We start from the raw sequence: 23,864 nt of genomic DNA on the forward strand, positions 1-23,864 counted from the left end.
CCAAATCAAAACACCAAAACAGAAATATGGATATACGCTCGTTTTTAACATAAAGACCATCGTATTGAGAGTTCTTCATTAACACATACACTGATTTACATGTACATAGTTGAGGAAAAGATTTTTAACTATTTACTATTATTTTAGAGATTTGGCGTAGATTTTGCGTGGATATGCAGGAAGTATTTGTAAGGAACAGTTAGAGATAGAGATACTGATAACATGAGTTTTTCTGGCTATGACACTCTGGTCTGAAGAGAGGATTCAAATCATTCAATTGACAGAAGATTTCGCAAGACAGGTACGTCCCATGTAATAAAATCATGGGTCAGAGGTACTATTTACATATATATATATGTCATATAATATTTTGTTGCACAAAGTCGGAGATTTTCACAGAAACAGTCTCTCTATTTTGTACAAATTAAGGCATAGTCTATATACATTTTACGTTTTTCAGACCCTGCTATAAGCCGAATATACTGGATACATGCGGTTTTTCATTTTTATGGTTGATTTTGATTTCCGTAACAAATAATTCATGAGACGCGACTGTTTTAAATTACCCTCTTTGCACAGCTAAAAAGAATTTACCCTTTTAAACCGATAGCCGCGGTGCACGACGCATTATAAAACCGATAAACGCAAACACGGCTCGACATGTGATATTTTATCATTCGAATAAAAATACTCCATACAATATTCGATCGAAAATATAAATAACTTTTATCAATATAAAATCAGTCTCTTTGAGGTCTCGATTACGCCTCTCTTTCTCTCTCGCAGCGATTCCCGTCTCTCTCAAAGCGACGTCGCCGCCGCCGTTGTATCTCCTCTCAATCTCAATTCAATTGAACACGAGGAGTCACTCAACGGGTACTATCCGATTCAGTTAGGGTTTTATTGTTGCAAATTGTGTTTGTTTTTATCCCCAATTTGATTTGTAGTGATAAAGATTGCTTTTTCTGTTTGATGCTTTGTGTTGGTTGTTTTTGATTGATTTCTGGTGTGTAAGGGTCTTGAATTGATTAAAGTTTTGATTTTTAGTGGATTTGATTAGTATATTCGGAAAGGGATAATAATTGTTGAATTGGGATTTGGGGATTTAGGGTTAGGGTTTTTGTGATTTGGTGTTTGGGTTTTTGAATTTTTTGGTGGTATCTATGCCGAAATATATGGCAGCTGGAAGAAATGGGGGTTATCGTGATAACGAAGTGAGGGATCGTGAATCGGATCTTGATGTGTCGAGGAGGGATATTGGGTATTCTAAGGGGGAGAATGATAGAATGAAGAATGGGTATAGGGATTATGAAAAAATTCAAGGTCGGGGTGGGGGTAGTAGGGATAGGGGGACGGTGAGACAGAAGGATGTTAAAGAGAGGGAATCGAGTAATGGGGGTTTGTATCGGTCTGTTTCGAGGAGTGGGTCGGGGAGTAGTGGCAGTAGTGGAGGTGGTAGGTTGAGGGGATTGTTGGTTGGTTCGGTTGATCGTGAGCCAGGGGAGCTATCAAGTGAGAGTGGATCCGAGGAAGCTACAGATTCGTCTCGGGCTGATAATAATAGAAGTGACTTGAAGCAGGAGAGTGGGATGAGTTTACCAGCTCAAAGTAAGAAGAGAAAGTTCTCGCCGATTGTGTGGGACAGAGATGAAGTGAGTATTGTGTCTCAACAAAGTGTTGCATTGACACCTAGTGTTCTCCCTCCCCCACCTCCACCGCCCAAGTCTTATAGAGAGTCTCCTAACACTATTGTTGCTGGTGCAGTTGAAATTTGTCCGATTGAGTATACTAAGCTTCAACCCTCAGAGTCGGAGCTGCCGGTTGAGCCTGTTGTAGAAATCGTGTCACATGTTTCTGTTGTAGCAGAGTCTCTTGGTGTTTTATCTTCTGCTCCTCAGGAACAGCACACAGAATACAATGAGGATTATGCACCAACCTTGAATATTAGATCCTCTAGATGGGCAAATGATGCCAATTCCCCAGCGGATGAAGGGGAAATTTCTGACTCTCCTGATGTTAGAATGCTGAAAAAGATGAAGAAAATGCCCTTGGCTGCTCAACAGGAGATGAAAGTGCGGAATAAATTGATTAGTCCGGAGTTAGTGGAGCTCAAGAGAGAAGGTTCTGAAGGTCAGAGGGCTAGATCATCTGAATCTGATGAAGGTGCTCGCTGTAGGTCTTCGAGCGGAGATTTTTATGCAGACAAGGACCAGGACAATGCTGATTATATGGAGATGGATATAGAACATAATAATGGTAGTAAAATTGGCCGTAAAGATACAGATTCAGAGGATGAATGTTATTCTCGTGATACGCCCGAACCTGCTGCTCCCCCGCAGAGGAGTGTGAACATGCTTCAGGGTTGTAGAAGTGTGGACGAGTTTGAGAGGCTTAACAAAATAGATGAAGGTACGTATGGGGTAGTATATAGAGCAAAAGATAAGAAAACTGGAGAAGTTGTTGCATTAAAGAAAGTCAAGATGGAAAAAGAGAGGGAAGGTTTTCCATTGACTTCTCTACGAGAGATAAATATCCTCCTTTCCTTTGATCATCCTTCAATTGTTGATGTGAAAGAAGTAGTTGTGGGGAGCAGTCTTGACAGCATCTTCATGGTAATGGAATACATGGAGCATGATCTGAAGGCACTGATGGAGACGAAGAAACAGCCATTTAGTCAGAGTGAGGTCAAGTGCCTCATGCTCCAGTTACTCGAAGGTGTGAAGTATCTTCATGATAATTGGGTTCTCCATAGAGATTTAAAGACCTCAAATTTGCTTTTAAATAACCGTGGTGAGTTGAAGATATGCGATTTTGGGTTGGCTCGTCAATATGGAAGCCCCTTAAAACCATACACTCATTTGGTTGTAACTTTGTGGTACAGGTAAATTATAAATCCAGAATCAATTGCTTTCTCCTGAGCTGATTTTGCTATCATGTATTAGTTTTAAATTTCTTCACGGTGTTGGATGTTATTATGTCTTGTTCTGTCCTTAACCTTTCTAAAGTGCGTTGTAGATCCATAATTATGTGATCTTTCGTTTTCAATTTTAACCGTCCATTCTTTAATATTCAGCTTTGTTATTGGCACATTGTTGTTGCTTTTACTCTGTTTATTATTTTTGCAGGTTCCTTTATTTGTTTCTAATTTGGATTTAGTGTGTGTACTACTTGTATATCATTTTATCTTGGGTATATATGTTTCTTTTTGTAACATGCTTGTATTTTTATAATCTTATAATAGGTATTAAAATAAAATTTTGGTACAGGGCACCTGAACTTTTATTGGGAACGAAACAGTATTCAACTGCAATTGACATGTGGTCCCTGGGTTGCATTATGGCTGAGCTCCTGTCCAAGGAACCACTATTTAACGGGAAGACAGAATTTGATCAGATAGACAAGGTATTTTCTATTTCAGTGATCTCTTGGTAAGGAAGTTTGATAATTATGAAATTCTTGTTATTGCATTTCTTTATGTGTTCCTTAGCTACATCAACTTGATTTGTGCAGATATTTAAAATGCTCGGCGTACCAAATGAGACTATATGGCCTGGTTTCTCTAAACTCCCTGGAGTGAAGGTGAAAAACGTCAAGCAGCCGTAAGTGTTTATTTGCCTGAATAACAGTACTTGTCTAAGTCTTAGTTCACCCTATCTTATTCTCGCCACTTGTTTTCCCAGGCTTCCAGCTTTGGGTGGTATTCTGGTCTGGTTTACTGGCCTCGATTGGTGAAAGTTTCAATTAGAAGACAAGTATATCATTTGTCTATTAACTAGAGGTGTATATGTTTCAGGTACAATCTGCTGCGTAAGAAGTTCCCAGCTACATCTTTCACAGGATCTCCAGTTCTCTCAGATGCTGGATTTGACTTGCTGAACAAGCTTTTAACTTATGATCCGGAGAAGGTATGTATATGTTACACATTCCTGTTCAAGATTATTATTGATACGTTATATTCTAGCTACTTATCCTTGATTGTATGCGCAGAGAATAACAGCTGATGCTGCTCTTAACCATGAGTGGTTCCGTGAAGTTCCTCTTCCTAAATCCAAAGATTTTATGCCTACATTTCCTGCTCAGCATGCGCAGGACAGGTACGTTCTAGGCAACTTAGCTTGGTTGATGCAGATCCATAATTCTGATCACTTGTTCGTAGTATTGGTGATGTAATCGAGGTGATGATGTTTTTCCAGACGTACTCGAAGATTATTGAAGAGTCCAGATCCTCTTGAAGAGCAGCGGCGGAAAGAGTTAAAGCAAAGGGAACTGGGGACAGGCGGTCTGTTTGGATGAGCAAATTTAGTATATGTGGAGTGCTTAAAAGCTCTGATCTTAAATGTATAATATCCACTGATGTACGCGCTGAAGGTGGCACAAAATTATTTTTGTGATCAGCGGTGCTGTTTTTTAGCAGGCACCCCCTTGATTTGGGCGGAAAGATGTTCTTCAAAATCAGAGAGTAGCAGCTTGGCTGTCCATTGATATATCATTAGGTTCTGTGACACTGCTAGCATAGCAATGTCGATAATGGTCTCTATCAGTTTAATGTTAGAATAGTCTCTCTTGGAACAGTATGTAATATATTTTACTGAATTTGTAAGCAATTCTCTTGTACAATTGGTTTTGGTCACTGAAAAACAAGGTCTTTATTCCCTAAGTGTCATTTTCAATGTTTAATAATTGGATTATTTTTTTATTTGCGCGAGTCGGTTAGTATAGAGCAGAACTGCTTGTACCTTGCTAGATTTATGTTTTGTTGGGGGTGAATGGATTTGGATTTATGTTTTGGTGGGGTGAATGAATTTGGATTATGTTGTGTTTAGTCGGGGGAATGAATTTGAATGAAATTTATATTATGATGTGAGTAATTTTATATAAATTTCATTCTTTCTTTAATTTCTTACATTCTCTATTAGATATCATATCTTCATTTTGGGAAGAGATACTTAATTATCTTTTATACTAAATTTATTTTCAAGGTATCTTGCACTTATTCACTTATTCTTTTATTCTTTTATATCCATTATGTTAGTTTATCTTTTATCATTCCATTCTTCCCGGTTTTTCTATTTTCCTGAGCAAATCCAACTTTTAAGTTGAGTCAAGTTCTTTTATAAAGAATGAGACCTCATTTCAAATTCTTTTGTCACACGGCTCTTAAATAATCAGCACAAAGTAGAATTCTCCTATTCCTTCCAAATTATTAATTTTAGCACATTGCAAAAAACACGAGTTTTTACCATCTAGATAATTATGCAGCAATTAAGTAAACTAGTTACTTACCTGGTTTGCACACGTACTGAATGCTGCACTTGAAGTATCTCGACGAGGATTGTTGGATCAACTCAGCTAAGAAATTTTTCAGAACTAATTTTGTGGAGGAGAAGATAATAAGAGAAGCATTTAACACAAAAACTGATAACATAACTTCGGGGCTGCCTACCATAACAAGAGAACTCTGGAGCTAATTAACAAAAACTCGAATTTGTCTGGTACTTATTAGCAGTGGCGGAACCAGGAGACAAACTCATCCGGGGCTCAAAAAATATTCGAGACTCAAATATTTAACAACATTTGATTGAGGAAAAATATCAGTTAATACAAAGATTTTTGAAATTTACTCGGGGTTGAAATTTTTCTTTTATATCATTTTTAGAGAACATCAGGGCTAAAAAAAATTAAATTTCTACTGGTTTTTTTTTCCTTGATGGGGCTCCAGCCCCTCTTCGCCCCATCGCCCCTTTCTACTGTTTGAAATTCCCTCTTTGCACAGCTAATTTTTTTTTACCCTTTTAAACAGTGTTCTGAAAATCCTCGATTTAACCGATTAATCCCCTGCAAGATCGGTCACCGATCCGATTTTTGAAATCCGATTAATCCTTATATATATTTCTTAATTGAAGTATATATGATAAATCATTAGAATTAAAATACTAAAGTTTATGAATATAGTAAATATATTAGTTACTAAATAGCTAATATAATAATAATTAAATATTAAATAATATTTTAATATTAAAATAAATCCGATTTTCACACCGATTAATCTTTCCGATTAATCCCCGATTTCCGATTAATCCCTAAATCGGTAGCTCAACCGATTATGTCCGATTCCCGATTTCTGTACTGCTTTTAGGCCGATAGTGGCGGTGCAAGACGCATTATAAAACCGATAAACACACGGCTCCACATGTGATATTTTATCATCCGAATAAAAATAATACAATATTCGATCGAAAATATAAATACCTTTTATCAAATATCAAATCAGTCTCTTTGAGGTCTCGATTACGCCCCTCTCTCTCTCTCGCAGCGATTCCCGTCTCTCTTGAAGCGACGTCGCAGCCGTTTTGTATTGTTGTTGCAATTCAATTGAACACGAGGAGTCACTCAACGGGTACTAGTCGATTCAGTTAGGGTTTTATTGTTGCAATTGTGTTGTTTTTATCCCCAATTTGATTTGTAGTGATAAAGATTGCTTTTTCTGTTTGATGATGCTTTGTGTTGGTTGTTTTTGATTGAGTTGTGGTGTGTACGGGTCTTGAATTGATTAAAGTTTTGATTTTTAGCGGTTTTGATTAGTATATTTGGAAAGGGATAATAATTGTTGAATTGGAGATTTAGGGTTAGGGTTTTTGTGATTTTGTGTTTGGGTTTTTGAAGTTTTTTGTTGTCTTATTTATGCCGAAACATATGTCAGCTGGAAGAAACGGGGGTTATCGTGATAAGGAACTGAGGGATCGTGAATCAGATCTCGATGTGTCGAGTAGGGATATTGGGTATTCTAAGGGGGAGAGTGATAGAATGAAGAATGGTTATAGGGATTATGAAAAAATTCAAGGTCGGGGTGGGGGCAGAAGGGATAGGGGGAGGGTGAGACAGAAGGATGTTAAAGAGAGGGAATTCGGTAATGGGGGTTTGTATCGGTCTGTTTCGAGGAGTGGGTCTGGGAGTAGTGGCAGTAGTGGAGGTGGTAGGTTGAGGGGATTGTTGGTTGGTTCGGTTGATCGTGAGCCTGGGGAGCTATCAAGTGAGAGTGGATCGGAGGAAGCTACTGATTCGTCTCGGGCTGATAATATTGAAAGTGTCATGAAGCAGGAGAATGGGACGAGTTTACCAGCTCAATATAAGAAGAGAAAGTACTCGCCGATTGTTTGGGACAGCGATGAAGTGAGTATTGTATCTAAACAAAGTGTTGCATTGACACCTAGTGTTCTCCCTCCACCTCCACCGCCCAAGTCTTATAGAGAGTCGCCTAACACTATTGTTGCTGGTGCAGTTGAAATTTCTCCAATTGAGGATACTAAGCTTCAACCCTCAGAGTTGGAGCTGCCGGTTGAGCCTGTTGTGGAAATCGAGTCGCAGGTTTCTGTTGTAGCAGAGTCTCTTGGTGGTTTATCTTCTTCTGCTCTTCAGGAACAGCACGCAGAATACAATGAGGATTATGCACCAACCTTGAATATAAGATCCTCTAGATGGGCAAATGATGCCAATTCCCCAGCTGATGAAGGGGAAATTTCTGACTCTCCTGATGTTAGAATGCTGAAAAGGAGGAAGAAAATGCCCTTGGCTGCACAAAAGGAGATGAAGGTGCGGAATAAATTGATTAGTCCGGAGTTGGTGGAGCTCAAGAGAGAAGGTTCTGAAGGTGTGAGGGCTAGATCATCTGAATCTGATGAAGGTGCTCACGGTAGGTCTTCGAGCGGAGATTTTTATGCAGACAAGGACCTGGACAATGCTGATTATATGGAGATGGATATAGAACATAATAATGGTAGTAAAATTGGCCGTAAAGATACAGATTCAGAGGATGAATGTTATTCTCGTGATACACCCGAACCTGCTGCTCCCCCGCAGAGGAGTGTGAACATGCTTCAGGGTTGTAGAAGTGTGGACGAGTTTGAGAGGCTTAACAAAATAGATGAAGGTACGTATGGGGTAGTATATAGAGCAAAAGATAAGAAAACTGGAGAAGTTGTTGCATTAAAGAAAGTCAAGATGGAAAAAGAGAGGGAAGGTTTTCCATTGACTTCTCTACGAGAGATAAATATCCTCCTTTCCTTTGATCACCCTTCAATTGTAGATGTGAAAGAAGTAGTTGTGGGGAGCAGTCTTGACAGCATCTTCATGGTAATGGAGTACATGGAGCATGATCTGAAGGCACTGATGGAGACGAAGAAACAGCCATTTAGTCAGAGTGAGGTCAAGTGCCTCATGCTCCAGTTACTCGAAGGTGTGAAGTATCTTCATGATAATTGGGTTCTCCATAGAGATTTAAAGACCTCAAATTTGCTTTTAAATAACCGTGGTGAGTTGAAGATATGCGATTTTGGGTTGGCTCGTCAATATGGAAGCCCATTAAAACCATACACTCATTTGGTTGTAACTCTGTGGTACAGGTAAGTTATAAATTCAGAATCAATTGCTTTCTCCTGAGCTGATTTTGCTATCATGTATTATATGTTGTTATGTTTTCCTCTGTCCTTACCCTTTCTAAAGTGCATTGTAGATCCATAATTATGTGACCTTCCGGTTTCAATCCTAATTGTCCATAAAATATTCAACTTTGTTATTGGCACATTGTTGTTGCTTTTACTCTGTTTATTGTTGTATGCAGGTTCATTTATTTGTTGAATTGTTTATAATATGGATTTAGTGTGTGAACTACTTATATATCATTTTATCTTGGGTATATATGTTGCTTTTTTCAACATGCTTGTATTTTTATAATCTTATAACAGGTATTAAAATAAATTTTTGGTACAGGGCACCTGAACTTTTATTGGGAACGAAACAGTATTCAACTGCAATTGACATGTGGTCCCTGGGTTGCATTATGGCTGAGCTCCTGACCAAGGAACCACTATTTAACGGGAAGACAGAATTTGATCAGATAGACAAGGTATTTTCTATTTCAGTGATATCTTGGTAAGTGAAGTTTGATAATTATGAGTTTCTTGTTATTGCAAGAAATTATAGGTTTCTTAGCTACATCAACTTGATTTGTGCAGATATTTAAAATGCTTGGCGTACCAAATGAGACTATATGGCCTGGTTTCTCTAAACTCCCTGGAGTGAAAGTGAAAAACGTCGAGCAGCCGTAAGTGTTTATTTGCCTGAATAACAGTACTTGTCTAAGTCTTAGTTCACCCTATCTTATTCTCGCCACTTGTTTTCCCAGGCTTCCAGCTTTGGGTGGTATTCTGGTCTGGTTTACTGGCCTCGATTGGTGAAAGTTTCAATTAGAAGACAAGTATATCATTTGTCTATTAACTAGAGGTGTATATGTTTCAGGTACAATCTGCTGCGTAAGAAGTTCCCAGCTACATCTTTCACAGGATCTCCAGTTCTCTCAGATGCTGGATTTGACTTGCTGAACAAGCTTTTAACTTATGATCCGGAGAAGGTATGTATATGTTACACATTCCTGTTCAAGATTATCATTGATAACGTTATATTCTAGCTACTGATCCTTGATAGTATGCGCAGAGAATAACAGCTGATGCTGCTCTTAACCATGAGTGGTTCCGTGAAGTTCCTCTTCCTAAATCCAAAGATTTTATGCCCACGTTTCCTGCTCAGCATGCACAGGACAGGTACGTTCTAGGCAACTTAGCTTGGTTGATGCAGATCCATAATTCTGATCACTTGTTCGTAGTATTGGTGATGTAATCGAGGTGATGATGTTTTTCCAGACGTACTCGAAGATTATTGAAGAGTCCAGATCCTCTTGAAGAGCAGCGGCGGAAAGAATTGAAGCAAAGGGAACTGGGGACAGGCGGTCTGTTTGGCTGAGCAAATTTAGTATATCTGGAGTGCTTAAATGCTTTGATCTTAAATGTATAATATCCACAGATGTACACGCTGAAGGTGGTACAAAATTATTTTTGTGATCAGCGGTGCTGTTTTTTAGCAGGCACCCCCTTGATTTGGGCGTAGCAGGGCCAGCTTGGCTGTCCATTGATATATCATTAGGCTCCGTGACACTGCTAGCATAGCAATGTCTGACATAATGGTCTCTGTCAGTTTAATGTTAACAAACGGCAACAGTATGTAACATATTTTAGTGACATTTGTAAGCAATTCTGTTATATACAATTTGGTTTTGGTCACTGGAAAACAAGGTCTTTTTCCCAAAGTTTTGTCATTTTCAATGTTTAATAAGTTGAATTATTTTTGCCCGAGTCGTTTAGTATTAGATAAGAATACGTTTTTAAATTCCATTCATCTTTCATTTCATCATTTACATTTCACATATCTATTTTGGCCATTATATTTTATACCCAATTTATTTTCAAGTCTTGTCATAACAAGTATTTTACACTCATTTAATTTTTTTTTTCAAAACTTCTCTTTGTCTCAAATGAGTTATTCCATTCTTCCTCATTAAACACAACTTTTGAGTTGAGTTGGAAATGAGTTCTTATTTCAGTTCTTGTTTCAACTTTTAAGTGACAAAAGTCAGTTGAAAATGATTTCTTATTTCAAATTCTTTTAACAAACACAATCTGTGGAGTTGAGTTGAGAATGAGTTTCAAATTTCTATGTCAAAACCAAGTTAAACTGAAATCAGACAGGGCAAAAAACACATCGAATCAAATCGAAATCGAACATATCACGGCAGAACACACGTAAATTCACACCAAAGAAATCCCAAAAAAAACGAGACGCTGTATAATGCGCACACAGCTCTGAATCTTTGTAACATTAGCCTGGGGATGAGAGTATGAGACGCTTTAGATTATTTTCAAATGTTGGAGAAGTTGAGTACTGTTTGTGTGCCTTTAGGCCAGCTTCTCAGATAGATAATCAAGTTCGCTTTGTTTACACTTCACGGCTCTATAATTTGAACAAAAAGATCACATTTTTAGTTATAAATAGTCGATTAGAGGATGCAAGAGCATTGTTTGATAGTACAACTGATAAGAATAATGTGACGTGGAATTCGATGTTAAGTGGGTATGTGCGGGGAAGAGAGATTGTGAAAGCGCGGAAGCTGTTCGATGAAATGCCTCACAGAGACTTGGTTTCGTGGAATATTATGATATCGGGGTATATATCTTGTGGGAGGAGGTATTTGGAGGAGAGTAGGTTGTTGTTTGATGTGATGCCTGAGAGGGATTCTGTTACTTGGAATACGATGATTAGTGGGTACGCGAGAAATAGGAAACTGGATGAGGCTTTTAGTCTTTTTAATAAGATGCCTGAGCGGAATGCTGTGTCGTGGAATGCTATGATTACTGCATTTTTGCAGAATGGGGATGTTAGAAGAGCTGTTGATATGTTTAAGAAGATGCCTGAGAGGGACGGAGCGTCTGTTAGTGCACTTATATCAGGTCTGATAAAAAATGGAGAATTAGATGAAGCTTTTAAAATATTGCTTGATTTACGGCTTGAAGGTGATAATGATATTGATTTAGTTCATGCTTATAATACTTTGATTGCTGGGTGTGGTCTGGAAGGAAGGGTAGATGACGCTCGAGCTCTTTTTGACCAAATGCTTACGGGAGATGGTGAGAGGCTAAGAAAAAATTTGGTTTCATGGAATACTATGATCATGTGTTATGTGAAAGCTGGACTCGTCGTCCCTGCTAGAGATCTATTTGATCGGATGCTGGAGAGAGATGATTTTTCATGGAACACAATGATAAGTGGCTATACTAGCAAGTCTGATATGCAGGGAGCTTTGAATTTGTTTAGTAGAATGCCAAACCGTGACATGCTATCGTGGAATTTAATGATCTCTGGATATGCCCAGATGGGTAACCTGAAACTCGCTCATGATTTCTTTTCGAAAATGCCCCAGAAAAATCTGGTATCGTGGAATTCTATTATATCAGGGTCTGAGAGAAATCGGGATTATGAAGGAGCAATTAAGCTTTTTACTCAAATGCAATTGACTGGTATGAAACCCGATCGACATACAATGTCTTCACTTTTGAGTGTCTGTGCTGAGTTGGTGGCTCCACGTTTGGGTATGCAGATTCACCAGCAGGTCATAAAGGTTTTCATTCCTGATGTGCCTTTATATAATTCCATTATTACTATGTATGCCAGATGTGGAGCGATACTTGAGGCAAGGGTCATATTTGATGAGATGAAAGTGAAAGAAGTGATTACGTGGAATGCTATGATTGGGGCATATGCATCTCATGGATTTGCAGAAGAGGCTTTGGAAGTTTTTGGTGCAATGAGGAAAGTGAGAGTGCAGCCAACTTATATAACCTTTATTTCAGTGCTGAATGCTTGTGCTCATGTCGGCTTAGTTGATCAAGCCAAGAAACATTTCCAGGCGATGGTTAATGAATTTGGCATTCAACCAAGGGTAGAACACTTTGCTGCCTTGGTAGATGTTGTGGGTCGTCATGGGCAAATTGAAGAGGCTATGGATATAATTAGTAGAATGCCAGTTGAACCTGATAAAGCTGTGTGGGGTGCATTGTTAGGTGCATGTAGGGTACATAACAGTGTAAAGCTAGCTCGAGTTGCAGCAGAAGCATTAATGAGGCTTGAACCAGAGAGCTCTGCCCCATATTTAATGCTGTACAACATGTATGTTGAAAGTGATCAATGGGATGATGCGAATGAAGTTAGAACTCTGATGGAGAGTAATTGCATTCAGAAAGAACCCGCATATAGCATGGTGAAGTCGATTTACTGACACCTTTTGTTCAACAATTTTGGCTTGCTACACACTAATGATCAGCAGCAATGATTACAGATCAGTTCTTGGTTTTAGTTTCAGTTGATTATACCTGGTGGACTCACGTCATTACCCTATTTTTTCTAATTTCTCGCTCAAAATTTGAAGGTTTCTCAATCCTTGGAAACTACATAATAATGTTTTCCAGCATTTTGGTACTGTGATGTTTGTTGCGCTAATGATTCAGTCAAGCCTTTTGTATCTATCTTTGTGAAACCCATTATGAGTTACCAAAAGTCGGAAATAGCATATAAAAGAGTTTTGAGGGTATGCCTAATGGATCTTCTTGGGACAGATGGTAAGAAAAAAGCAAGTTCCTATAATAGGAAGAAAGGGGAATGGAATACCTAGTCTTGAATCTTTTAAGGGAAAACAAGTAAAATCCATATCATAGCATTGTGTTCCTGCTAATCCAGGTATATTCAACTACCTACTTCAAAGGTGAGGGCCGGAGTGCTATAATAGCTCTGGATATAAAAATGATTCCAGGTCCAGGTCTATGTTTCACGTCAAGTCACACCTGAAGAGGAGATGCCAATTGCACGGAAGGAGCTGATGAGGACCGTGGCTGTGTAAGAAGTGGATGAAATAACTTGCAATACCAGGTGGTAGTCTTCTGTTACACTCATTCACTGATATATTGATGCACTTAAAAGCTGTGTAGCATGGGACTACGACTGCAGCTGTTATTTTGAGTTGATTGATGATGTGGATGTGTGTATGCACTTGCAAGTTTTTTTTTACTTCACAGCATAAAATTTGCAGGCCGTAACCCAGGAGGTAGCGAAAGAGGATGCTTTAGTTGATCATGTAAGAATAAAACTGCGTATGGAAGCCAGAGTGCCAGAGAGTGACAGGACATAGAAGGTTACAAAGAGAATTAAAGGACAGATAATGACACATCTTTTGTGCTGTTACTATGCTGCCTGTCCTGCTCAAAAGTGGGGATATAAAGAGTTACAGCAGGCTGCTGCCGTCCTGCCACCAAAATGCCATATTATCAATGAGGCAGGTACCTTTGGGATTGGAACTCATAATTCTTAAAGAATTGTCTTTCTATATAGTTTTAGTCCTTATTTTACGATATTCTGACCTTAACAGTATAGATAGAACCCTGACAGTCAACTTGCAAGATGGTAGTTTTCTTTTATATAACTTTAATCTGCTTGATACAATTTTATGAGTAAATATTACACCAGGAAATCATATTCTTCCTAATGGCATGCTCTATTATTCACACCTCCAGATGCATTTATTTACAGCGCTTTAATACAAATGATTTACAAGTACTTGTATAATTAGTTGAAACACTAATAAATGGTTTATTTCTTTTGCTAGAACCAGTCAACCACCTTCGTACAAGTTTATTCTGCTTCTTTTTTTTTCTGGTAGTGTTGGGGGTTGAGCAATTTATATTAAAGGTGAGAGCTACCAAGTAACTAAAATTCATCATTGTTTTTCAGACAGAAGTGAAGGATAATAGAAGTGGTTTGTACTACATGCCAAATAATCTGGTTAAGCGGTTCCTCTTCACCTTTCCATTTACCTGCCAGGATGCCAATAACCGTTACATATTCATCTAAATGCGTCAAATTTACTGTACATAACTTAAATAACCAATACACAAAAATTTCCATAATTATTTGCTGAAATACTAATTTCTTAATATGTATAATTCACATTGTTAAAATAATAATCGTCAACCTTAGATTTGATGCAGTGATTGTAAGAAAATGAATCTTAAAAGCACTTTTGTTCTTATGCAAGTTTTAAGCACTTTGTATCGGTATAACTAAATATGGTTGGGAAGATTATACCTATTAGTCTTGGAACCTTCCTGATTGATTCTTTAATACATCGTAATGTCCATAGCCATCATATAAAACATGAATCGGGTTTTCCTTCCCGTATCCCTGGCCATATTCTGCTATAGTCTTCAGAGTGTTGGACTTCTTATCAAGCATATACACACTAATAGGCATCCTGTAAACAAATGAAATCATTTTACTGTATATGTTAATGTTATACACACCTTGTAGATAGGAAGGAACGACATAAAACAAAATGGATCTAATTAGAGAAGTTCTACTGTTTAACTTGATGTTTCTATCAGAAAGTAATTACAGCCTTCAGTTTGCTTTATTTTTAAAGTTTAAAACTACACATCCATATCATTGTACGAGTTTTGAGATGAAAATGCTCTGATAAGTACCAAGGAGGCATACAATTTATCTTTCTTTACTAGAATTCTGAAAATATGTTTTAAAGAACCTACTTTAGAACATGGGAAGCCATGAGCAACTCTGGTTCTCCTCCCCAAACATGGGGTTGTCGCATATGTGTAATATACGTGTCAAAATCACCATCAAGGTACCTGCAGTAAATGGATTCATCCATCAAGTACTGACCATGTTGACCACTCGATCCTATTCCTATACTGTCCTAACTTGTAACATTTTAAGTTTTCCTACTATAGGTTTTCTGAATTTAAGTCTATCAAATTTGATGAATACACAGCTATAATAGTATTCATAAATCATAGAATTATCATAAGCCATGACTTGGTATCTTACCACTCACTGTCTGCTCGTCGTTTGATGAATTCATTTACAACCTGTCACACCAGACTGAATTAGGCAGCCGAAATGGAAAATATACAGAATCCCTGAATATCATAATCCAACTGGCATGTATAAGAGCAAAAGAAAGTAGGATAATCAAGAAACAAGTACTAAATGTTAATTCAAGGTCTTCTTATATTAGATATTAAAAAGTTAAACAAGAAGATTTATGTATACATTGGCTCTAAGCTCATCAGCGAGTTCTTTCTCAAGGCTCTTGGTTGGAGATGGCTTTCCAGTTCTTAAACAAGCACCATGAACAACCGATCGAAACAAGCACCTTCCATCTCCAGGTATGCCTGATAATTTATTTATTTTGCAAAATTACCAACATTGTTAAGACTGCTTCATAAAGTAGAACTTTACTGCTCTGTTATGAACTTACTCTATTTTGCCGAGTAAATTGTATCTCTATCACAATTATTAGTATATTTTCACAGATATGTTATGGCGTGGTTAAAATAGATGCACTTATTCTGCGATTGTAATGCTTCATATCAAAACTAAAGACTGAAATTTAAAACCGTGTAATTCTAAAAAAAGAAAAGAAAAAAAAAGAGCTTTTAAATTACAGCTTCGTTTAAGATCTTCCATGCTGTAGCAGTAGTATCACATAAAGGTGCACTTCAAACCTGCATCTTAAGAACTTAAATTGGTATTTACTGTTCTCATATAGCAGAGAAGGTACAAAAACTTCCAAAGAGATAATAAACCAAAAAATGGGAAACTCAGGTTAGATTCCAGAAAACTTGCTATAAATTCATAAATTTTCCATCAGAAAGTAGACCATTTATAACCTCTTTGGATAATAGAATATTTTCTCGTTATATTTTGAAATAAGCAGACACAAATTCATAGATATAACATATTTTAAAAAGTTCCACTCAAAACATCTAGAGTAGCTAACTGAAAAATTGGTATATCAGCATCAAAATGAACTTTGAAGACCGAGAGAAGTTTTTTTTTTGCTTTCTTAAATTTAAAGCACAAACCTAAGCCGAAATTCATGCCCAATCGCCGGAAATGAAAAATCAGTTATCTTCAGCTAAACAAAGAACAGAGACCTAGAGAAACACTAATAGGAAAAGAAATTCAAACAAAGTCTAACAAGAAAAGAAACCTGAAAAACAGTCATATGAAAGACCAATTGCTTACAAAAAGGAAAAAACTTTACACACAGCTTCGATATATTTATTTACAGCACAATATAAGTACATATGAATATACTTTATGTGTTTAACAATCAAACAGAAGAAACTTAAGAACATAGAAAAAGGACATACTGATCATACTCAAATTGTTAACTGGCAGAAGTTGTGCACTTCGCATAACAACAGAAGCACTGCTCAGCTTGATAGTCCTAAATCCTACCCTGCTTGATATGTCTATAATCAGATGATGGATGCAATACTGTGTTAAAATATTACCCGTAAAATTTGATTTTGAGGAAGAGGATTCTGCATTTAAGATAATAAAGTCATGGAATGGAATTATGGAACCTTTTTATTGCTAATTTGTCTGACAAAAGAAAGATGAGGGTGATATGACAAAGAGGGTATCTAATTCCATCTTCTGCAATTTTTGGATGTTCTAAACTTGGAATCCACTCTGTCTCCGTTGTGAGATCGTTTTTTGTGGAAACTCTGGAGAGTTTACCTGTCAGCATAAAGTTTCAGATTCTGTGCTCAGTCCCCTGGTTTATTATTCTTGCATGGAGTTGATATTCTGCACAAACTTTACTTGGTTGGTAGTCTTGGTACTTGTAATTTTTGTCTTTTATTTGTTTCCTCAGTTTTGAACCTTCAAAATTATTTGGTGCTGGTACATGTGAAATTCTAAAATTAGAATATGTAGTATTAAAATTTTGCAAGTGTAAAGTTCTTTTAACCATAATAATTATTGATGAATAACTTTTTATAAATAGCTTATTCTTGTATAATTTCCTGATGATGTTCGAAATCTCTGGCAGCCAGATTTTACCCAGAGGACTACAGCAGAAGATGTTATTTAACACTTGGAGGCTAATACAGACATCGCACACTCCAAATGACGAATATGACATATTTCTGCTGAATCATATCCGAGTATTTAAGTCACACACGTGCGCACTGAAATCCGAAGAACTGTCATGTCACTCTAAATGTAAAGATTATTAATGTCTGGAGTTTAAGTCACGCGGAAGAAGATAGGCTTCTATTATGGCAACCTCTTTCCTGCTGAACATGTAAAGCACAATGCAGTATAATAGTATCATTTGAGCATATATTCAACGGAGAAAGTCTTGCCTTCTTTATGGAAAGGGCAAAAGCAGCGAACCATAAAATAATGCAACCAAGTTTAAACACTTTACTACTTGGGCACTTTTATGGACATCAAGACAGAAAACCACATTCTTTCAGTTGCAACACTTTAGCATCAGATCCAACACCCAAGGAGGAACTGACAGATGCCTTGGACATGTTGAAGAGGTAACTAGGTTTATTAAAGTTGGGAAGGGCATGGAATCGCGGTTATTGTTTATGGAACTCAAGTCCCCAACAGCCTTACGGTGTAGTAATAAGCATAGAAGTCGAAAGATGCTTGTCTATTTGGTGTTACGGTGTACTAATAAGCATAGAAGTCGAAAGATGATTGTCCATTTGGTCCAGCTTATAAGCAGTTTGTAAGTTGAAAAATATGTGTATTTTTTGAGTGAGAAGCAGTTTTTCAAGTCCAGCCAAAAGCATATACGATGGTTTATTTGCAATGAAGGATGAAATAGGCGCCTCATGCATTAAGGTTGATAGTTAAAGTAACTTTATATCTTGTCCTCCTTGCTTTCTTTATTTTAAAAACAAAATGAAGCGCCCACCGTGGGGCTCGAACCCACGACCACAAGGTTAAGAGCCTTGCGCTCTACCAACTGAGCTAGACGGGCTTGATGGTGAAATACCTAATCTACACAAAACAACACCAGACTGAAAAATTACTGTGAAATATAACAAAAGCTTGCTGCTTTGTACAATAGCACTGGTTTGAACTTATATGCAACTAGATTCAACTACAATATTACTATAAGATGTAAACATATGTACTATGTATACTAGAGAAAGGTAGCAACCAAATTTAGAGCTTGCAGAGCCTTTGCATGTTCTGCTTTTAGTATACAAGGAAAGGTGATTCCACCGAGACAAGTGGCATAACAACAAGAAATTTACCAGATGGCATGTAACAGCAATGAGAAGCTCAACGGTAAACCGTGAAACTCTTATTTTTCCACCAAAAACTCAAGTTCCTCCCCAGAACTCTTCTAGATATCGACTTAGATAATGGCTTTGGTGGTTCTTCAGGGGACAGTGACATCTCATTTTCATCGGATTGTTCACGAGGTAGATGTTGAGCAGGTTCCTTTTGTCGTTGCTCACGGAACAATGTTAAGAGTTTTTGACACTTTGACTTTGCTCTCATAGTTCCATTTACTGCGATTGATACCAATGAAGGTATGACACCCTCTTGAAGAACCATTTGAATGCACTTGTCATTTCCATCACATAGCATCAGAAGACATGCTGCAGCTTGTTCCTGTTCAAGAGGTTCGCCAATGTCAAGTATAGATGCTAGCTCGCTGATAAGACCGGGGGAGGATATGATATCATTTCTTGATGACTTGTTCAAAATTAAATTGGTCAAGACTGCTATAGATCTTTCTGTCCATGTAGAGTCTTCAGAATTCTTCATCAAAGCTAGAAGACTATTGATGATCCCACCAGAGAGAAGGTGAGGAGTATTGGAGGGCAGGCTTGATAGATTATAAAGTGCATGGAGCGCATCACACTTGCATTGTGTATTAGTTTCTTGTTCAAGGATCTTAATAAGAAATTTGACGGCCTGACTCGAGGCAATAATAGGCTTGGCTTCTTCGAGGCATGAAAGATTGAGGTAAAGGGCTACTGCTGATGCATGAGTTCTGCTATCAGCAATCATCTTCCCAAGCAATGGAAGTACTCCAGCGGCTAACATCACTTCTTTGTTTCTGAAAGGGAAAGGAAAGAGATGATGCTTAGTTGACTTCACCAATGCTATTAATGTTGTAGTACTTAATTAATAAATAGTAAAAGTGTAAAACAACTATATTTATAAGCCACATAACTGAGGATCTATGTCTTCCTCGGAAAAGTTCAAATGGCACCAGAAAAGCATCTGTAATTCCACATTTTATTGGTTTTTTTCAGAACAAGTAGATATTCAATGTGTAATCATAAAGCAATTAAAAGTTCTATTTAATGTAAGCAAACTAGTGCACTGACATTCCATTTGAAAGATGATTGTATAGATTCTGCCCTAACGGTGCTAAAATAATGATTTGGGAGCAGATAAGTAATAGATTTGGTTCAATTTAAGTTCAAAATGCGAGCAAAGTAAAAACAAGTAATTGATCTGACAGGGATAAACCATATTACGGTTAATTATCTAGTTGGTCACTGAAGTGGGCTTAATGTACCAAGTTGGTCACTGAACTGAAAACGGTATCAATATTGATACCGTTTTCAGTTCAGTGACCAAGTTGATACATTAAGCCCACTTCAATGACCAACTAGATAATTAACCATATTAAATGTATAAATTGTTCAGCAACAACCTGCAAGCCAGACTTGCAGAAGCCACAAATCATAATAGAACAAAAAGAAATCTGTTCGACTATAAGAAATTCCAAAGGGAGTAGAATCAAATTGAATGTTTGAAACTTATTATGCAGATGCATACCAAGTCCTCAATTTCCTATGTAAAGAAACATTCTCCCATTCATGGGATAGTAAAGAGTACTTGCCTGTTGTTATTAACCGCTAGGTTGAATAGAGCCATAGCACCCATATCCTGAGCCATTTCATCCTTATCACGCACAGCAGATCTTAAGAAACTGATGAGAGCTTCTATAAAACCATTTCTACCCATGTAAATTCTTGCTTCTTCACCATCCCTCAGCAAGTGCCTTACCTCTTCTACTACTTTGCACTTTTTGCTCAGGTCTTGTTCTTTGTTCAAGACGGTCAAGAACTCATCGTATCTTTTAAATGTATCAACCTCACCATTAGGTTCATCATCAGGTGTATATACACTCTCAACTTCATTTCCTTCAACCTCTTCCGAAATAGCACTCTTCTCTATAGAATCTATATTTAACCCATTGAGCTTGCAGGAGCCAGTAGTATCCATTAATTTTGCATCTTCATGTTCACCCTCTGACATAGCTAGCCTCCAGTAATTGAGATCAAGGGACTCTGGAGGACCATCTGGAACGGCAAATCCATTTTGTTCACACCAACTAGTAACAAGACCTTTAACACAGTAATTAGGGATCAAGCAGAGATGAGAGAGCTCCTGCTGAGTCTTTGGGCAGGTATTGTGTCCATCATGGAACCACTTCTCAATGCAAATCCTTTCGTATGTTTGTCCAGAAGCAATGATGACTGGGTCATACTCATACATGAGTTGCAACGATATCGGACACTTTAACTCTTCAGGAGGGACTGTAATTTGCCCCAATCTCCTGACATTTGGTTTGAAATTGAAGGAACTGTGTTTGGAGAGCTTCTGGTCAAATGTGTGCCCGTTGCCATCTAGCCCACCATAGCCTTCGAAAGACCCTTGAACATTAGGGGAACAAGGTGTAGAACATTGTGAGTTATTATCTAAAACATCCGCCTTAAATGATTTTGAATATTTTCTCATTAGATGAGAAAGATAAGCCACAATCGACTCCTTTCGCTTATCTTCTTCAACTCTAGCTCTTTCTATAAGTTTCTTTAAAGCTGTTCTCTCTTTAAGAGCGGCTCCCGAGGAGGTTATTCCAAGTCGGAATGCAACTTGGTGAAAGGACTGAAGCTCATTCATGTCATCACCGTTTCTGTTGAATTGCCTTCCTTGCTGTAGCAATGCAATTAAATCATCACCCACTTGCTTCTCCAACGGATCAACGGAGAACTCAATCGCCTCAAATTCACCTACAATTTCTGAGATCTGAACAATAAAATATAAAATTACCATTAAAAGTCTCTAATAAAATGCGAAACAGTATTAAGCATGTAATATTCGTAAGAGTACATGAAAGATACATCAATAGACAATAGTACCTGATAAGCAATTTCCTGTGGGACAATTTCTTCTAGCCTCCTAAGACTATCTATCAGAGCAGATCTAGCTCTCTCAATTTTCGTAACAACTGAGTCCCCAGTAATAGCCTGCATGATTATATTGTTCTACTTGTAAGAAACCCCCTCAATATTAAAATTCGATGTGTGCAAAGGTCAAAGTCTATCAAATAAATTATAGATAAGAAATTAATAATTAGATGCTAAGATATTAAATTCCTAAGAAATCATATTAGATTACTTAAATACACTGAAGCTTTAAAATACTTTGACAATTAGTAACGTTCTTCTCACAAACACAACTAATTATGTGTACATGTTTGCTCATTAGTACATTGTAGTTGAGCCTAAGAAGGATGCTAAACACTGCTAAACAAGGCACAGAGTATAAATTCTGCAGCTGGAGGAAAATATGAGGATATAACTTATAACCCTTAATGTGTGATGCCATTATTTGAGTCATAACTACTGCACATATGCCTCAACACATCATGCAGACATTATGTCTTTAACAAGAAGAAGAAGTACCAAGTACAATTTACTACATTCCGCACAATGTTGAAGAATGATCTTGGTCTTCTCAAGTGCAATGTGCAAAGAACATAGAGCCTGAATACCAGATGTGCTCCTGGGCCTGGCTGCTTCCAGTTCTGGAAAAATTTCTATCACTCTGCAATGGATTGCAGAGAGAATACTGCACATCCCTCCATGTAACTGCAGTAGTCATAAAGCAATTCATCAGTCATTCTCTAATCCTATGCATTTTCAAAAGATCAACAAAAACTATTAGATCTGTGAAAGAAATATTTTGCAAGCAAAAGCAAAAGCAAGAATGAATGACACTACTATGTCTGGTTTGTAAGGACGTCCTTTTTTCATTTGCTACTCAAAACTCATAGAGATATCAGGGAAACATATTATCAAGAGCTCGCTCTCATGCTATAACATAACAAACTTAAAACTTAATCATCCGCGATTGTTCTAAAGGTATGCCACAATAAGAAGCAGCTACAAAAGTTTCAGTATACCTTCGGCTCCCCAATTGAGGATAAGTGCTCTTCGACTTCAGAGGTGTCCATTACTAGCATAATATTGCTAAACAATGCCACAATTCTCCGTCCCCTGGAATTTAAACAATGTTAGACATTATTAACTCTCGACAAGCACAAACTTCTTCAAAAATTGACAGGGAGCTTATGCAATTAGGAACCTTGTAACCGCAATTTACAATTCTTCATTGCAGATCTAATTCATTACAAAGCCTACAACTTGTATCAAACCATCACATATGAACAATGTCATCAAAATTCCAAACACAATAACACCTTTTAAGCTTTAATAACAATGATAACAAGAACAAAGCAACAGAAACAACTATACAAAATGTAAAGAAAATCCAGTCATAAATCTAACTACATCAAAAACAATTCCTGGAGTAAATTTAAGAAATTTATTTATAATTTACTTTGGAGTAAATTAAATAAAACAAAATCTAAACAGAAACAAAATGCAAATCTTATTCTACACATAATTCATATTCCAAGAAACAAAAGAACCCAAGAATCTATAGCCAAATCAACAGACAAAAATACATACATACATCACATTTCAAGAATTACATTGAAATAAAATTAAAGATTGGATTTTTAATCAAAACTTGCAAGAATTAAACTTGCCATGAATCTACAACTTTATTTGTATTATCACCATCATAATGTTGATAGAGAAATGTGAGGTTTAGACATGGGAAGAAGGAGAGGGATGTTTTTTAGAAAAGGGAAGGAATTTTTGAAATAGTATATATTAATAAAAAGATAATTTGTATAAAAAATAAATAAAGGTGATGAAAGGATACAAAGGGGAAGAGGGGGTGGCTTTAATTAATTAAAGTTGTTAAATGTCGTTGACACATTGGTTCCAACCTCTGCCATTAATGAATTTCTTCATTCATTTGTCATTTTGCCCATGTCACCATCATGTATTTAAAGCATTATCTAAGGTTGCAAGTTATGACAAATAAATTAATAGCTTTTCAAAAAGAAATATTATTCTATAAATATTAGCAAGTGTTTTTCTTTAGTGTGTTTTTTCTTAAATACACTAAAAGGTTTTTTTTAAAGTCAAAAGAGCCATTTCATTAAATAGAAGCATCACACAAACTAGTTTTCAACCAATGAGTTTATATATACTTAAATATTTCTATAGTTCCTTTTCGGGGAAAAAAAAGGTTTCTATAGATATTTGATTATATTTTTGTTTTAATATTTTCAAAAGTAAATGATCTTAAAAACAAATAATTTTGGTTGTTTATTGTAACAGCCCAACAACAATTATTTTAACTATAATTAAAATATATTCAAATATTTAATTAAGCATATACATATATCTTATCTTGACAAAAAATAAATATTA

At 36.9% G+C, this 23,864-nt stretch overlaps 5 protein-coding genes and 1 non-coding gene across 20 annotated transcripts; 3 read left to right on the forward strand and 3 right to left on the reverse strand.

Moving 5' to 3' along the window:
• Nucleotides 1-702: 702 nt before the first annotated feature.
• Nucleotides 703-4,696, forward strand: LOC108198609 (cyclin-dependent kinase G-2). Of its 2 annotated transcripts, none has more exons than XR_010286613.1 (6): nucleotides 703-2,881; nucleotides 3,267-3,402; nucleotides 3,511-3,599; nucleotides 3,681-3,705; nucleotides 3,794-3,905; nucleotides 3,988-4,094. XR_010286613.1 is itself a non-coding variant. In XM_017366361.2 (6 exons), exons 1-6 carry the CDS (start codon nucleotides 1,164-1,166, stop codon nucleotides 4,291-4,293), a joined length of 2,262 nt encoding a protein of 753 aa, XP_017221850.1. In that variant the 5' UTR covers nucleotides 708-1,163; the 3' UTR covers nucleotides 4,294-4,696. The 2 variants fall into 2 exon arrangements, 1 of the variants encoding a protein (XP_017221850.1); XM_017366361.2 differs by lacking the exon at nucleotides 3,681-3,705 and adding an exon at nucleotides 4,194-4,696 and having other exon boundaries at nucleotides 708-2,881.
• Nucleotides 4,697-6,255: 1,559 nt separating this feature from the next.
• On the forward strand, nucleotides 6,256-10,138 carry LOC108198608 (cyclin-dependent kinase G-2). 5 transcript variants are annotated; one of them, XM_064083859.1, is made up of 7 exons: nucleotides 6,263-6,397; nucleotides 6,701-8,399; nucleotides 8,767-8,902; nucleotides 9,012-9,100; nucleotides 9,295-9,406; nucleotides 9,490-9,596; nucleotides 9,696-10,138. In XM_064083859.1, the coding sequence occupies exons 2-7, from the start codon at nucleotides 6,805-6,807 to the stop codon at nucleotides 9,793-9,795; spliced, it is 2,139 nt and encodes a 712-aa protein (XP_063939929.1). In that variant the 5' UTR covers nucleotides 6,263-6,397; nucleotides 6,701-6,804; the 3' UTR covers nucleotides 9,796-10,138. The 5 variants fall into 5 exon arrangements, 3 of the variants coding, with proteins under 3 accessions (XP_017221848.1, XP_017221849.1, XP_063939929.1); XM_017366359.2 differs by having other exon boundaries at nucleotides 6,256-8,399; XR_010286614.1 differs by lacking the exons at nucleotides 9,490-9,596; nucleotides 9,696-10,138 and adding an exon at nucleotides 9,182-9,206 and having other exon boundaries at nucleotides 6,256-8,399; nucleotides 8,767-8,928.
• Nucleotides 10,139-10,346: 208 nt separating this feature from the next.
• Nucleotides 10,347-18,046, forward strand: LOC108198611 (pentatricopeptide repeat-containing protein At1g62260, mitochondrial). Of its 2 annotated transcripts, none has more exons than XM_017366364.2 (3): nucleotides 10,347-13,715; nucleotides 15,538-15,617; nucleotides 17,294-18,046. In XM_017366364.2, the coding sequence occupies exon 1, from the start codon at nucleotides 10,727-10,729 to the stop codon at nucleotides 12,659-12,661; it is 1,935 nt and encodes a 644-aa protein (XP_017221853.1). In that variant the 5' UTR covers nucleotides 10,347-10,726; the 3' UTR covers nucleotides 12,662-13,715; nucleotides 15,538-15,617; nucleotides 17,294-18,046. The 2 variants fall into 2 exon arrangements, with proteins under 2 accessions (XP_017221853.1, XP_017221854.1); XM_017366365.2 differs by having other exon boundaries at nucleotides 17,298-18,046.
• On the reverse strand, nucleotides 13,830-17,039 carry LOC108198620 (OVARIAN TUMOR DOMAIN-containing deubiquitinating enzyme 4). 7 transcript variants are annotated; one of them, XM_017366386.2, is made up of 7 exons: nucleotides 16,617-17,033; nucleotides 15,897-15,956; nucleotides 15,502-15,623; nucleotides 15,277-15,317; nucleotides 14,979-15,077; nucleotides 14,521-14,686; nucleotides 13,830-14,249 (listed from the first exon to the last, which is right to left on the reverse strand). In XM_017366386.2, the coding sequence occupies exons 2-6, from the start codon at nucleotides 15,916-15,918 to the stop codon at nucleotides 14,524-14,526; spliced, it is 447 nt and encodes a 148-aa protein (XP_017221875.1). In that variant the 5' UTR covers nucleotides 15,919-15,956; nucleotides 16,617-17,033; the 3' UTR covers nucleotides 13,830-14,249; nucleotides 14,521-14,523. The 7 variants fall into 7 exon arrangements, with proteins under 7 accessions (XP_017221875.1, XP_017221874.1, XP_017221871.1 ...); XM_017366385.2 differs by having other exon boundaries at nucleotides 16,608-17,033; XM_017366382.2 differs by lacking the exon at nucleotides 16,617-17,033 and adding an exon at nucleotides 16,317-16,597.
• Nucleotides 18,047-18,168: 122 nt separating the features above from the next.
• TRNAK-CUU (transfer RNA lysine (anticodon CUU)) lies at nucleotides 18,169-18,241 on the reverse strand. The gene has a single exon. It is a non-coding gene; the product is annotated as a tRNA-Lys (tRNA).
• Nucleotides 18,242-18,282: 41 nt separating this feature from the next.
• LOC108198607 (U-box domain-containing protein 6) lies at nucleotides 18,283-23,327 on the reverse strand. 3 transcript variants are annotated; one of them, XM_017366355.2, is made up of 6 exons: nucleotides 23,129-23,327; nucleotides 22,481-22,574; nucleotides 21,981-22,166; nucleotides 21,435-21,542; nucleotides 20,132-21,321; nucleotides 18,283-19,336 (listed from the first exon to the last, which is right to left on the reverse strand). In XM_017366355.2, the coding sequence occupies exons 2-6, from the start codon at nucleotides 22,538-22,540 to the stop codon at nucleotides 18,550-18,552; spliced, it is 2,331 nt and encodes a 776-aa protein (XP_017221844.1). In that variant the 5' UTR covers nucleotides 22,541-22,574; nucleotides 23,129-23,327; the 3' UTR covers nucleotides 18,283-18,549. The 3 variants fall into 3 exon arrangements, with proteins under 3 accessions (XP_017221844.1, XP_017221846.1, XP_017221845.1); XM_017366357.2 differs by having other exon boundaries at nucleotides 23,114-23,324; XM_017366356.2 differs by lacking the exon at nucleotides 23,129-23,327 and adding an exon at nucleotides 22,663-23,051.
• Nucleotides 23,328-23,864: the final 537 nt, after the last annotated feature.

The sequence above is a fragment of the Daucus carota genome, chromosome 8 (assembly GCF_001625215.2).
Source record: "Daucus carota subsp. sativus chromosome 8, DH1 v3.0, whole genome shotgun sequence".
NCBI lineage: Eukaryota > Viridiplantae > Streptophyta > Magnoliopsida > Apiales > Apiaceae > Daucus > Daucus carota.